The sequence below is a fragment of the Melanerpes formicivorus genome, unplaced genomic scaffold (assembly GCF_026170545.1).
Source record: "Melanerpes formicivorus ecotype bairdi unplaced genomic scaffold, bMelFor1.0.p_v2 SCAF_15, whole genome shotgun sequence".
In the NCBI taxonomy this organism is placed as follows: domain Eukaryota; kingdom Metazoa; phylum Chordata; class Aves; order Piciformes; family Picidae; genus Melanerpes; species Melanerpes formicivorus.
The window spans coordinates 6,210,119-6,223,536 of NW_027142367.1; the positions used below are offsets into that span (position 1 = coordinate 6,210,119).

A 13,418-nucleotide genomic window follows, 5' to 3' on the forward strand; every position below is an offset into this window, starting at 1 on the left:
TCCTCACTGTAGAGGGTGGTGAAGCACTGCCACACGCTGCCCTGAGCAGCTGTGGATACTCTCTCAAGAGCCTACAGCAAGGTGGGGTTGGAACTAGGTGATTTTTTACGGTGCCTTCTCCGAGCCAAACTACCGTATGACTCTATAATAAAATGAAGCAGTGCCACCGGTATCCTTGCAAGATGCAGGCGGCAGCCCCGAGCCCGCCCTGAGGCGGTGTGGGCGATCCCGGCGCTCCCCTCGTTCCCGCCTCTCCTGCCGCACCCAGCACCGTGTGCGCGCACACAGCCACCACGCCAGCGGGACGCAGGTCACAGTATCACAGTATCACTTAGGTTGGAAAGGACCTCGAGGATCATCGAGTCCAACCTATTAACACAGACCCCATGACTAGACCATGGCACCAAGTGCCACGTCCAATCTCGCCTTGAACGCCTCCAGGGACGATGACTCAACCACCTCCCTGGGCAACCCGTTCCAATGACGAATTACTCGCTCGGTGAAGAACTTCCTCCTCACCTCGAGTCTAAACCTCCCCTGGTGCAGCTTGAGACTGCGTCCCCTTGTTCTGGTGCTGGTTGCCTGGGAGAAGAGGCCAACCCCTTCCTGGCTACAACCACCCTTCAGGTAGTTGTAGAGGGCAATGAGGTCACCCCTGAGCCTCCTCATCGAGAGCAAGCAGCGTTACTCCGCCTAAAGAGCTATCGCCCTTCCACGGGCTTTTTCAGTCAACGGGGGCCTCACTAGCCCACCCCACCATCGCCCCCGCTTTCCCCACTGCAGATGCCGCGCAGGCGCAGCCGCTGCTGTGACAGGTGAGGGAGCCCAGTCCGCATGCGTTGCCAGCCAGCCCAGAAGGAAAGATGTGGGGGGGGATGAGTTCGTTGTGCGCTTGCGCGCCGGGTGGTGCGCCGCGGTGTGCGGTCGGCGCCTGCGCACGGGCGGTCTGTCAGAGCCTTTCCGCGGGGCGCCCGCAGCCGGTAAGTGGCAGCTGTGGCACCCTTGCCCCCCGCCGCTGGCCCCTTGCCAGCGCCCTGGGTGATGCGCGCCGGCCTGCCGCTGTGCGTAGCGACCTTAGTCTGGCAACGGGAAGAGGGAGTGGGGGCGGGACGGCCTGGGTTGGGCTGGGCCGGGCCGAGCCGAGCCGGGAAGCCCCCTCGAGATGGCGAGGCCGAAGTGGGTGCTGAGGACTCCTCCGTTGCGGCCGTCGTCTGCGGGCCGGGGCTGAGGCCGAAGGAGCTCTGCGTGGCGGAGCTTTTAGCCTTGCTTGCGTGCCCGAGGGGAGGTTTCTGGTCTTTGCCCAGCAGGGACGGGCACCTGCGTCGATGCCGATAATTCGAGTTGGGCCACCTCCGTCAGGGAACGCGGCCAAGAGGAGCTGGACTGCCGGGCGGAGCTGGGGCTGCCGTCCGTGGGCTGCCGCAGCTTCCTCCGACCTTTGTTTTGAGCGGTTGTGCCCCCAAGCTGGGTGTCACTTCGCGCCTCTGTCCCAGAAGCTCGTTTGTGGAGAGGGTAGGGGGAGCGTGTCGCCTCAGCTGGCTCCCGCACGGAGCTTAAGTCCTAAGGATGTGCCTGCAGCTGAAGCTCTTCTCGGGACTTTCTTTGGTTCCCTTCTTACAGTACTTTGCTCTGAAGATGTTCCTGGTTTGGCGCAAAGCCTCGGTGTGCAGCTGGCACGATTTCTTAAAAGTTTGCTCATCCCTTTGAATGGTTGGTAGTTGTGCAACAATTTGACTGCCTCAGCAAGTTAGTCTGTAACCTTTTAGGATGTTATAGTACTGTGACTACTAATTTCATGAGGTGCACTTAATGTGCCTGGATAGTTCAAGCTGGGTAGGTTGAAGCTGCTGTAACACTCTTGAATGTATTCAGAGTTGTTAATAAAGGCACTAATACAGCATGAGGCAGTATACTCCAGATACCTTTTCTGTAGTTAATTCATATTTAAGATAACATTTTGGGTAACTTGGAAATTGATTCAGCTAAACAAAACCAGAGCATTCGTAACTGTGAGTGGTAGGAACAGATCCTGCACCTTGAGATATAAAATAGGAAATCAAATGTGAGCTAAATAGGCCATTATTAGAGAAGTCATGAGTGAGATTGCATACCTGAGGAAGTAGGATGTGAGTTTACGCTCACATTACGCTCACGTGGAAAAAATGCATACTCACGCATGTAATTTTTGAAGATACTAAGGATCTTGAGACGTTAGATAAAGGAACTTGAGACATGGACTCAGGATCTTAAAGATTAGCTCCTGGGCAAACCTTCCCTGAAATATATTTTAACCCTGATAAATTCTAAAATTATTAATTCAGCTAATGTAGTAAGTCTGCCCAGGATGGAGTTAACTTTCTTCATAACAGCCTGTATGGTGCTGTGTGCTGATAACACAGCACTGTTTTGCCTGCTGGGGAAGGATGCTTGTACAGTGTCAAGGTTTTCTGTGCTTCTTACACTGCCTTCCACTCCCCTTAAGGAGGCTGGTAGTGGGCAAGACAGTGAGGGAGAACACGTATGGGACAGCTGACCCTAACTGGCTGAGAGGAAGTTCCCTACCATATAATGTCATGTTCAGCAATAAAAGATGGGCTAGAAGAAGAAGGAAGGAGAAGCTTTTGGCTTCCAGCCTGTCTGTTCAGAGACTGACTGGAGCACTAGTTTGCCTTTGTTTCATATGTGGGTTTTTGTTTGGGTTTGTTGGTTTGGGGTTTTTTTTGGCGTGTGTTTCCACTTTCCTTCACCTATCAAAACATCTTTTTCTTGGCCCATAAATTTTCTTGCTTGGCATAATTCTTCATCAGGTCACTATTCTGTTGAGGTTATGTGATGTGCTGACTACATGAACTCAGACTGCTTTCAAAGTAGGTAACTACTTTGAAGGAATAATATCAGTATGAGAGAATGCAGTCTCTAATTGTGGCAGCAGAACCTAAAACTATCTGTTTTATTACAAAACTGAGGTTGGACAGAATTTTAATACGGAACTACAGATGTGTTCCTTGAAGTTCGGTGGACATCATGTTCTCACGCTTCTGGTGACCAGGATCATCCCTGCTTTCTGTAGCAGCTAGTGAAACTTGAGAGAACACATCTGGTTTGATGGCCAACAAATTTTACCTTTTCTGCATACTACTTTGCATACATGTCTTGACTTTATTAGAAATTCTGCTAGAGACATGGCCAAAATCCTTATAAATTTTCCCCTGCATACCTGCACCTCTAATGGGCTGATACCATGAAAGGAACTGAAAACAGGAGTAGGAAATTAAAATATCACCCATCAGAACTCTAAATGGAAGCACTCTATAGTTAAGTTTCTGGGTATAGAGTTTTTGCAGCTATGCTTCTCTCCAATTTTAGTAGCAAATTTGACCTGTTACTGCAGGGGGAATATGGTTGTCTTAGCTTGACCAGGATGTAGTTCAGGAAGAGTTAGGATTTTTGCTTGGGCATGCTGCAACATCGCTTTATGCATATCTAATTCCCTTTTTAGTAAGCAAGCCTGCTCTAGGGTTAGATAAGAGTCTGGGCTTTTTGAATGGAGATTTTTTCTTCTTTTGTTGCTCTTCAGTGTTGGTTTTTTTTTTTTGTAAAACAAACTTACAGAGAGCAAAGTAAATGCAAAAAAATGTAACCAGAGAATATTTCAGGTAAACAAATGAAACAGAAGTGACTTCAAAGGTGGCTTTAGTAGAATTCCAGTTGCTGCTCTTTATAATGTGGTCTAATGATGCTTCTGTCAGACTGCACTGTTTTTATTGCCCATGTTGGTCTCCAGTTGCTACCTTTGAAATAACACATGGCCATCAAATGAAAAAGTGTTTTCTAAAAATGTTAACTTTTCTTTCAGTAGTGTTAAATTATGAAGGCATTTTGAGGTTGTGATCAACGATGGAGGAAACAGATAGAGAAGCAGTTGCAACAGCTGTTCAGAGAGTAGCAGGAATGCTTCAGCGTCCTGACCAGCTGGATAAAGTGGAACAGTATCGCAAGAGGGAAGCTCGTAAGAAGGCTTCAGTAGAAGCTCGGCTCAAGGTACAGAGCTTGATAAACCCAAGTGTGAATATACCTCCTTTTTGGGTTTTGTTTGTTTGTTTGTGGGAGTTTGGTTTTGGTTTGCTTCTGGTTTTTGATTCTCCATTGTTATCCACATAGTTTTAAACCACGGGCTTCAGTTTTGTTCTGTGTGCAAAACGAAAACTTTACCAGATCGAAATGGCTGATATGCACTGTATCTAGTGTTGTATTTCAGAACAAGTTAGCTTATCTTGCAACTATTGGATGACCTCTTCTTTGCAGGAGCCTGCACGAAGGAGAAGAGAACGTGTCTTCTTTCACAGTAAAAAAACCTGGTGGCAAATTGCATGTTAATTTTTGTCTGTAGCATAAACCCAGACTTTCTCCCAATGATTTGGACTGGGTTTTTCATATTTAAGTCCAGAACCATTCAGTGGAGTCTTATTAATAATGAACCATCTGTTTAGTTGCTGTGATCAATTTGTAATATGTGAGCACAGTGATTTCTCTTCTGGCTGCTTCTGTAGAAAGCGATGACTAAACATAATTTTCTAAGTTTTGTACATGCCTAAATCCACTTTATAGCTAGAAAGCCTTTATAATTTTCTTTTAGTTAGCTTAACTTTAGTCATCTATAGATCTGTAGATGACTTGTTCCAAAAATAAGTACAATAGCCTTTAATCCATTCAGGCTGCATTCCAGAAACAGGTGATGGTTAGTGATGCAGTAGATAGCAAAGCAGTTTTTCCAATAAAAAATTACTGTAATGGGTGGGAGCACAGAAAGGGTGGAAGAAATACTCTTGATCTGTATTTAAACTGTATACATGTATGGTATAGAAGATGGAGACAGGGTCATCAGGTTCACCAGCTGGAGGAGTTGCTGACTTTTCAGGTTGGATCACCATTGAAAAAAATCTCAGCTGCTTCCTCTATGTAAATGAGCACATGGTAAATCTTATAGTGTGAACATATTTGTGCTTTTTTTCTGACTGTCATAATTTTCTTCAGATGAGTCAAGGTGACAAATCGATCAAGAGCGATGAGTAGAAAACCAGGGTAATAGTTGTGTGTCACTTAAAGGGATGATGCAGCAGAGATCTGGAATAGTGCTCTGCCCAAAACCCAGCGTCTCTGTTAGCTGGTTATCCTACTCTTTTCATCATATCTTCTCCCCAATATTTACTTATGTCCATTTTTTACATCCTTCTCTGCATTTCTTCCTGTCTTCTATAAATCCTTACAGGAAAGATTGCTTTGAAATGTGTCAAACTCATTTGGCTCATGTGTGAGATTGATGGTAGTTAGTGAAGCAAATTAGTACTGTATAAAAATGCCTTACCACTGCTTAATTGTACTGAGTCTGACAGGAAAATACATTTTTATCAATAAAATCAGCATGTTCTAATTTGTAAGTACATAAATAGAGGTACTTGAAGAACCACTGCATTTTTCTGGGACTTTCCCAGTACATTTAAAACACAATAAATGTTGCTCATAGTTACCAGGATTTCCTCTTTGGCTTCTAGCATCAGACAAAAAGTTCCATGACTGGCCAAGCTTTTTGGCCTTAAAAGTATGGTAAAAATTGTGTTTCGACCTTAGGAAAGCCATTAGTGCCTCGTTTATTGCTGGCTACTTCAAGTCCTTGAGATACATAACTGAGTTTTCCCTGCTGTTTCGCCTTTGGATTCCCTGTTATTTCCAGTTTCATTTCCTACCCACTCACCTGGTGTCAGTTTATAGTAACATCTTTAAAAAACAAACAAAAAACCCATGCTGTGGATGTGATCTGATTTCTTTCAATCAGAAATGCATTATGATGCCTTTTTTTCTAGGGTGTCTGTACTGCCATATGATATTCAGGACTAAGAGCCTATTTGAAGAGCCATTATTTCGAGTGTCACCTGTCACAAGAGACAGCAATATCAATATAGCCTCTCTTTATGCCAAAATCTAGTAGTTGGATTGTGGATGTGGTTGTTGATGTTTCACAGTGTTTAAATTTTATTCACCTTGAGCTTTTGGGTGGTTTTGGCTGAATTCCTTTTGATTATTTTTTTTTTTCCTTTGTTTGGCTTTCAGGCACAACTGACCAACAGGATTTTTTAGAACACTTCAGAATTGTGGGTTGTTGGGTTTTTAAAAAACATTTCCAGTTGCTTGTCAAAACTTCTAATTGCCCTAGTAAAATGCTTTATGAATCTGTACATACCAGGCATTCCATTAAAACATCTGGATTAACTTTATTCTGATATCCCCCCTTTGAAAATAACTTATAAAGGAAACAAAGAAATGTCATTCTCTTTTCCCATGATCCTGGTTTAAGACATAAAAATTATGATCTGTCTAAGCTCCCATGTTAGCTTTGTGGGTGAACCAGTTGTATCTGGGTCCTTTAAAACTAGATACAACTTCAGAACTCCAAAGAAAAGAGTATGTGCACACACAGAGTAAGTTACATGTTCTTAGTAAGCTATGCCTTTTGAGTTTTTCTTTCTTTTCCTCTGAAAATGTTAGATGCTGAAATTAGTTCTTGAGAAATGTTGAAAATATGGAACTTGCAATAATTAATACAAGCTCATTATTTGTCTTTTTGTATTTAAGGCAGCAATCCAGTCACAGTTAGATGGAGTACGAACAGGTTTAAGTCAACTGCACAATGCACTGAATGATGTAAAGGACATTCAGCAGTCTTTGATAGATGTCAATAAGGACTGGAGACAGAGCATCAACACCATAGAAAACCTCAAGGATGTTAAGGATGCTGTAGTGCAACATAGCCAACTGGCAGCTGCTGTAGAAAATCTCAAGAACATCTTTTCAGGTAGTCTAATGTTCTTTATATAATCCATGACCTACTGAAAACAATTAAAAGTGGTACTGACATCTGTAAGATTGTCAGCTAATACTGGGAACTTTAAACCTCACTGGGAATGAATCACATATGCCTCACATGTAGGGACATAGCTGGTAACTAGTTAATATATAGTGGTCTAAATTGTGCTCTATGAACTTCTAGTTTGGCTTGTCTCATCATCAAACATAAGTCACAAAGAAGCTTCTTGCTAGCAATCAGTAGCAGGGATAGCGTCTTTTGTAATCAAGACTGAAACATGCAAGTGGAATGCACAGAAAGAAAAATTCAAAAATACCTGGAATGTTGCCAGGGAGGTGAGCATGTACAACAAGCCTTTTGGGTTAAGGTAGTCCCAAATTATTTTAAGAAGTGACATTATTTTGCAAACAAAAGCAAAATATGAAACAAGAAGGTCTCCAGTCAAAAATTTGATGACAGTCTTTCTCACACAACAATTAGGAGTCTCAAGGTTTTCCAATAATTAATGTTACAAGTATGAGCATGAACTACCTAACGTTCAGTTTCAGCTGTGTTCAGTCCTTGCTTCAGAATTGGGCAGCACAGTCACAGAAGCCAACTCACACATAAAGAAATTATACATGGGAGACACTTCTTCCTTGCACCTCTGCACAACTGCACATGTTGACAAAATTCAGTAAGATTAATGTGATGTGATGGATACTGTAAAGATAAAGACAATGGAATTCCTTCTGACCTTTTCTCAGCCTTTTTGGGGCACATTTCGTTCCATCTTGAATCAGGGTGAACTCCTTGCCACAACTTTTCTGCTTTTAAGTAATTTTATTAATTTTGCCCCTATAATGGGTTGCTCCTACAGGTTGCTAAATGTTATGCCCCTTTGATTTTATTTAAATAGTCTTTTGTCAACTCTTCTCTCCTGATAGTGATTCACAAAGTCTACCTGTAAAGAAAAATGTTTTCCAGTCATTCCAGGTTTGTTTGTTTAATCTCTTTAAGAGTATATCTAACTCTTTTAGTACCAAACTGGGATACAGTATGTAACTTAAAGCAGAGGAGTAGTCTTTATGTGCAATGTCTAGCAGTAAAATCCAAGTAACAACAAAATACTGCACGTTCCATGTGGAATTATTTTGGGAGTGCTGGTTGGCTTTTTTTTTTTTGTTTTAAGCTGATGAATGCAATTGAGACTAAATCTTTTCTGGCATTCTGAGAGGTTTTTAGTGTGAAGCATCTGCTCTCAGGATTGTTAAACAGTATAGCTGATAAACCAAGTGGTTTTCAACATGTGTAGAATTGTCTTTTCAAACCTTCCGGGGGGCTGCCAGTTTTATCACTGTCTCTTTTTCAGCTGCAGTTTTTTCTGATGAAATTTTCCAGTTCTTTCCACCCCAGGGTCCTAATCCCCTTCTGCAGTATTCCTCAAGTACTGAAAAATAATAAATAAAAATAATAACTTCTAAATAGTTTAGCAGCATAGGTGTTTATTCCTGTTCTTCCTTTGTGCCTTAGGCAGGCAAAAACCTTCAAGGAGGTAAAATTCAGTTTTTGTTTATGGAGCCTCAAGTTCAACAGGACAAATGGCTTTTAATCAGGCACTCTTTTGCTTGTGATAGAAAAAAGCTTATACTAGAGTTTGCTTCAGAGAGAGAGAGAAAGGAAGTTCTGTTGAATTGGCACTGTGCTTTTTGTTTAGCCACTGATCGGATGGAACGTTACAGTTAGTCATATATAAGGATATGTAGCATTTACTAACAGCTTTTTAAACAATTGAAACCAATTGTCTTTAAATTATTTCAAAAGAATTGCTACAGCTGTTGTCCAGCTTCTGTCCTAGCGCTTTTATTCTGCTGTATTTATTCATTGTCTTTTCATTGTGGTGTTTTACTTTTTTATTTGGTTTTTCTTCTTTTTCTTTGCCTTTCTTTTAGTTCCAGAGATAGTCAGGGAGACCCAGGATCTGATTGAGCGAGGGGAACTTCTGCAAGCTCATCGAAAACTGATGGATTTAGAGTGTTCTCGTGATAACCTGATGTATGAGCAGTATCGCATGGACAGCAAAAACACGCATGACATGAACCTCATCCATACATACTTTGGGGATATGCAGAAACTTTCTGAGGAGTTGGCAAAGCAGCTTTGGATGGTAGTTCAAAGGTCTCTTGTTACAGTCCGTCGAGATCCAACCTTGCTTGTTTCTGTGGTTAGATTAATTGAGAGAGAGGAGAAAATTGACAGGCGCATGTTAGACCGGAAAAAACAAACTGGGTTCATACCTCCTGGCAGACCAAAGAAGTGGAAAGAAAAAATGTTCAACATTTTGGAAAGAACTGTGAGCACACGAATCGAAGGCACTCAAGCAGATACCAGAGAATCTGACAAAATGTGGCTTGTGCGCCATCTAGAAATCATACGTAAATATGTCCTGGATGACCTCCTCGTGGCTAAAACCCTGCTGGACCAATGCTTTCCTCCACATTATGACATTTTCAACAGATTGCTAAACATGTACCATCAAGCTTTGGCCACCCGCATGCAAGAGCTTGCTGCAGAGGATCTGGAAGCAAATGAGATTGTTACTCTTCTAAGTTGGGTTTTAAATACGTACAAAAGGTAAGGTCCCCGTATCTTTGCTGTCAGCAGTAGCTAAGAGTAAGTGTGCAAAATGCAGTTTATGTGCTAATGTATATATGTTTGATAAAGGAAGGGTGATGATAGGACCAGGGGGAATGGCACTAAAATAAAAATGGGTAGATTCAGATTGGGTGTTAGGAAGAAGTTCTTCCCCATGAGGGTGGTGAGACACTGGAACAGGTTGCCCAGGGAGGTGGTAGAAGGCCAGGCTGGATGTGGCTATGGATCTAGTGTGAGGGGTCCCTGCCCATGGCAGTGGGGTTGGAACTGGATGATCTTTGAGGTCCCTTCCAGCCCTGATGATTCTGTGGTAATGGTGTAGAAATTGTCAGTTTGATATTTGCTATGCAAATTCTGGAAATTACTCCTTAAAACTTGTTTGCATTTTCTGATACCTGATTTTGAGTTGCTTTTTAAGCTTAAGATTTTCATGGAGTTAAAGACCTGCTTCAAGCTACTGTGACCTTGTATTTGTGTGCCCGTTTGAAGTACTGGGAAGAGGAGATGAGATGTGTGGCTCAAAATGTTTGTTGTTGGCTGCAGCTCTGGAAGATTTTTGTGGTTATTAACTTTCTATTGTTCTTTTTTACAAGGGTTGGGACTGTTTCAATGTTGTTTCATTATTATTAAATGGAAAGAATGTAGTAACTTCCTTCAGATATTCTCTCAGAACAGCGTGGCAATTTGTTTATAAGAATTTCTGCTTATAGGTTGTCTCCTGTGATATTCAAATTCTTTCTTTTGAGCTGGGTGATTTCTTGCAATAGCTTAAGCATTATGTCTTTTTTTTTTTTTCCCCTCCCTTGTCCTCCAGGTAAAAACAGCTCAAATGTGAACTGTTTAGGTTTTGCTAGGGTGTAGTTACTAGAGCAACTGATTTGTTTGGGAAAAAGTAGCACTTACTTTTCTGTGGCTCAGGACTGTAATCCTGTTCTCAATGGCTGGCACTGACCCAGAGTCTACGCTGTGTATACTTTTGCTGTCTTCAATTGTTCAGTCTCACTAAGTGAACAGACTGGATGCTTGACAGGTTTAGAGTCTAATACCATAAATCAAAGAGGTGGAAGATAGTACTGTTCTGTAGGATATTTATAATCAACTTTAAGATTAACTTTGTGTTCAGAACTTTGTTCTTTGCTCTATACTGTGAATTTCCTGGCTTTTCTTCCCTGCCAGGAGCAGTCAGGAGCACCCACTAATGCATACTTACATACCTATGCAGAGTACAAGAGATTCAACTCTCATAAAAATCAGAAATATGTGAATTCCTCTACCTATAGTGGTATGGCCTCAACAGAAATCCTTCTGTCAGGTTCTTTGGTTATTTCTTGGGCCTGACGTTCCAGTAATGCAATTCTTGGTCTTAATAATGCCCTTTTACCCTCCCATCAGAAAGTATAGCAAATTGCTACTGAGTTAGACAATTCAGAGCTAAAGCTCTCTCAATACATGTGAAGGACAAGGAGAGGAAGCAAAGTCAGCATTGCATGTATTTGCAAAGCAAGCAAGTCAAAAAGGGAAAGCAAACCAATCAAAAAGGCATCTCTACTGCTGGCGCAATTGTATGGCTCATGGTACCTGATGGCAAAATTGTGTAATGGAAGCAAAGCTGTGAGAGGAGTAGGCATAGATTCACAGAATGGTTTGAGTGGGAAGGGACCTTAAAAATCATCTTGTTCCAACTGCCTGCTATGGGCAGGAACACCTTTCACTAGACCAGATTGCTCAAGGCCTCATTCAGCCTGGTCTCAAACACCTCCACGTAGGGGGCATCCACAACATCCCTGGGCAGCCTCTTCCAGTAAAGAATTTCTTCCTAATGTGGTCTAAATCTACACTCCTCAAGCTTCAATCCATTCCCTCTCATCCTATCACTAGAAGTTCTTATAAAAAGTCCCTTCCAAGCTTTTTTGTAGGCCCCCTTCAGGTATTGGAAGGCCTCTATAAGGTCTCCCTAGGCCTTCTCTTCTCCAGGCTGAACAACCTCAACTCTCATAGCCTGGCCACATAAGAGAGGTGCTCCTGCCCTCTGATCATCTTCATGGCCCTCCTCTGGACCCACTTGAGCTATTCAATGTCCTTCTTATGCTCTGGACACCAGAACTGGATGCAGTATTCCAGATGACATCTCACCAGAGCAGAGGGGAAGAATTGCCTCCTTTGTCCTGCTGGCCACACTTCTTTTGATGCAGCCCAGGACACAGTTGGCCTTCTGGGTTACAAGTACCCATTTTTGGTTTATGTTGAGTTTCTCATCAACTGATACCCCAAGTTCTTCTCCTTGAGACTGCTCTTGAGCCACTCCTCACCCAGCCTTTGTTTGTGCTTGGGATTGCTCTGATTGTAGGACCTTGCACTTGGCCTTGTTGAACTTAATGAGATTGGCTTGTGCCCACCTCTCAAGCCTGTCCAAGTCCTTCTAGCTGGCATCCCTTCCCTCCAGTGTGTCAAACAGACCACACAGCTTGGTGTCATCTGCAAACTTGCTGAGTGTGCACTTGATCCCACTGTCCATATTGCTGACATAGATGTTAAGCATGCAACAAGCTGTCTGAGGATGTACTTCTCCTATGGATTTCCATGTATCAAGTCTGATTAGAGGAAATATCTCGGGGGGAAAAAAGAAACACAACGCTTTGAGTTCTCTCTTCTCTAAGAAGAAAAAGCTTGAGAGGGCACTACAGTAATTGTTTTGCAATAGATTAAATGCAGTAAACTGTTATGCAGAGGATGATAATTAGCTGTTGTCTGTTTGCAGTGGACAGTTGAAATCAGTTCCAGCTCATGACTAGGGGAGTCAAGCAGAATACTTTCAAAGCTTACCAAATCTCAGTTGCTGGACATCTCGTAATACAATAAACAACTCTTCTATAGGGATATGTTTATCATAAACCATGAGGGAGTGCAACCTGTATGACATCAGGAGAACTGTTTCTATGATATTTCACTCTTTCATGTACACAAAATAGGTTCTGTTACAATGTTCTACAGAAGTGAACCATTAGTGTATGATGGAAGATAGGTTTGTGTCTCTCTCTTGGTTAAATGTAACTGAATATTTGAGGAAACATACATTTGTACTTATATGTTACAGCTGCACATCAAAACTAGCTGAGAAAATGATGACCAATTAGGAGAGCCATTTGGGTTGGTTTTTTACTATGTAGTGATTTGATAAGAAAGCCATACATAGCTTCTGTTTATAATATTTGAAAGCCAGGGGTTTTAGAAGTGTCATGTTCTTCACGCAGAACATGTCTTGAAAGCTGTTTTTAGAATTGTATGCAACTCATATCTGAGAAAGAAAGTTATGCTCCATGTGGAATAATAGGCTTTTAATATTTGAGTGGGATGCAGCTTACTGTGCTAGATACATTTCTCTTCCATATTGAGGTCGATGAGTGCTTTGGAAACATACTGCTGTTACTAAATCTGTACTGGATTAGGACTAGGACTACTCTCTGTTTTAGGGAAACAGAAGTCTCATAAGATCCACATGCTCATACTCATGACATCATTTTATCAAATCCTGATCGAGTGCTGACATAACTGCTGAGAATTCACCAACATTACTGCAGATAGTGTCAACAGCCTTCACTCTAAGGAACTGAAGGAATGGTGTCTAGCTGGATGGTCTCTCTGAATCAAGTACCTCTTTTTACAAGACAGGAGCAGGACTGGCAGCAAGCCTGGCCTGGGGGCAGAATCGAAACTTTCCAAAGTTATGTGGTTCCTGATAATCCAATTCTGGCTGAAATTTAAGCTTGATTGTAAACTTTTTGTTGAGGGAAGATAACTCTTCCCTAGAGTTGGAAGCCTCCTGACACTTCTGAGAGGGCTATCACTTTGTTTCCTGCAGACACTTGGGTCGTGTCAATCAAGAAAGAGAACTTGAATATAGGAATAATTTTCATCTTTGGAG

General features: G+C 42.3%; 1 protein-coding gene across 3 annotated transcripts in view; it reads left to right on the top strand.

Annotated features, from left to right (window-relative positions):
• The first annotated feature begins 882 nt into the window (after nucleotides 1–882).
• The window catches only part of EXOC3 (exocyst complex component 3), a 28,766-nt gene continuing 16,230 nt past the window's right edge, over nucleotides 883–13,418 (top strand). Inside the window, exons 1-4 of one of the 3 annotated variants that reach the window (XM_068147495.1) lie at nucleotides 883–980; nucleotides 3,857–4,041; nucleotides 6,631–6,850; nucleotides 8,794–9,475. In XM_068147495.1, coding sequence (XP_068003596.1) covers nucleotides 3,898–4,041; nucleotides 6,631–6,850; nucleotides 8,794–9,475 — 1,046 coding nt within the window. In that variant the 5' untranslated portion in view covers nucleotides 883–980; nucleotides 3,857–3,897. Of the gene's footprint in view, nucleotides 981–3,856; nucleotides 4,042–6,630; nucleotides 6,851–8,793; nucleotides 9,476–13,418 lie in introns of those variants that run through there. The other 2 variants (XM_068147497.1, XM_068147498.1) reach the window with 2 other exon arrangements.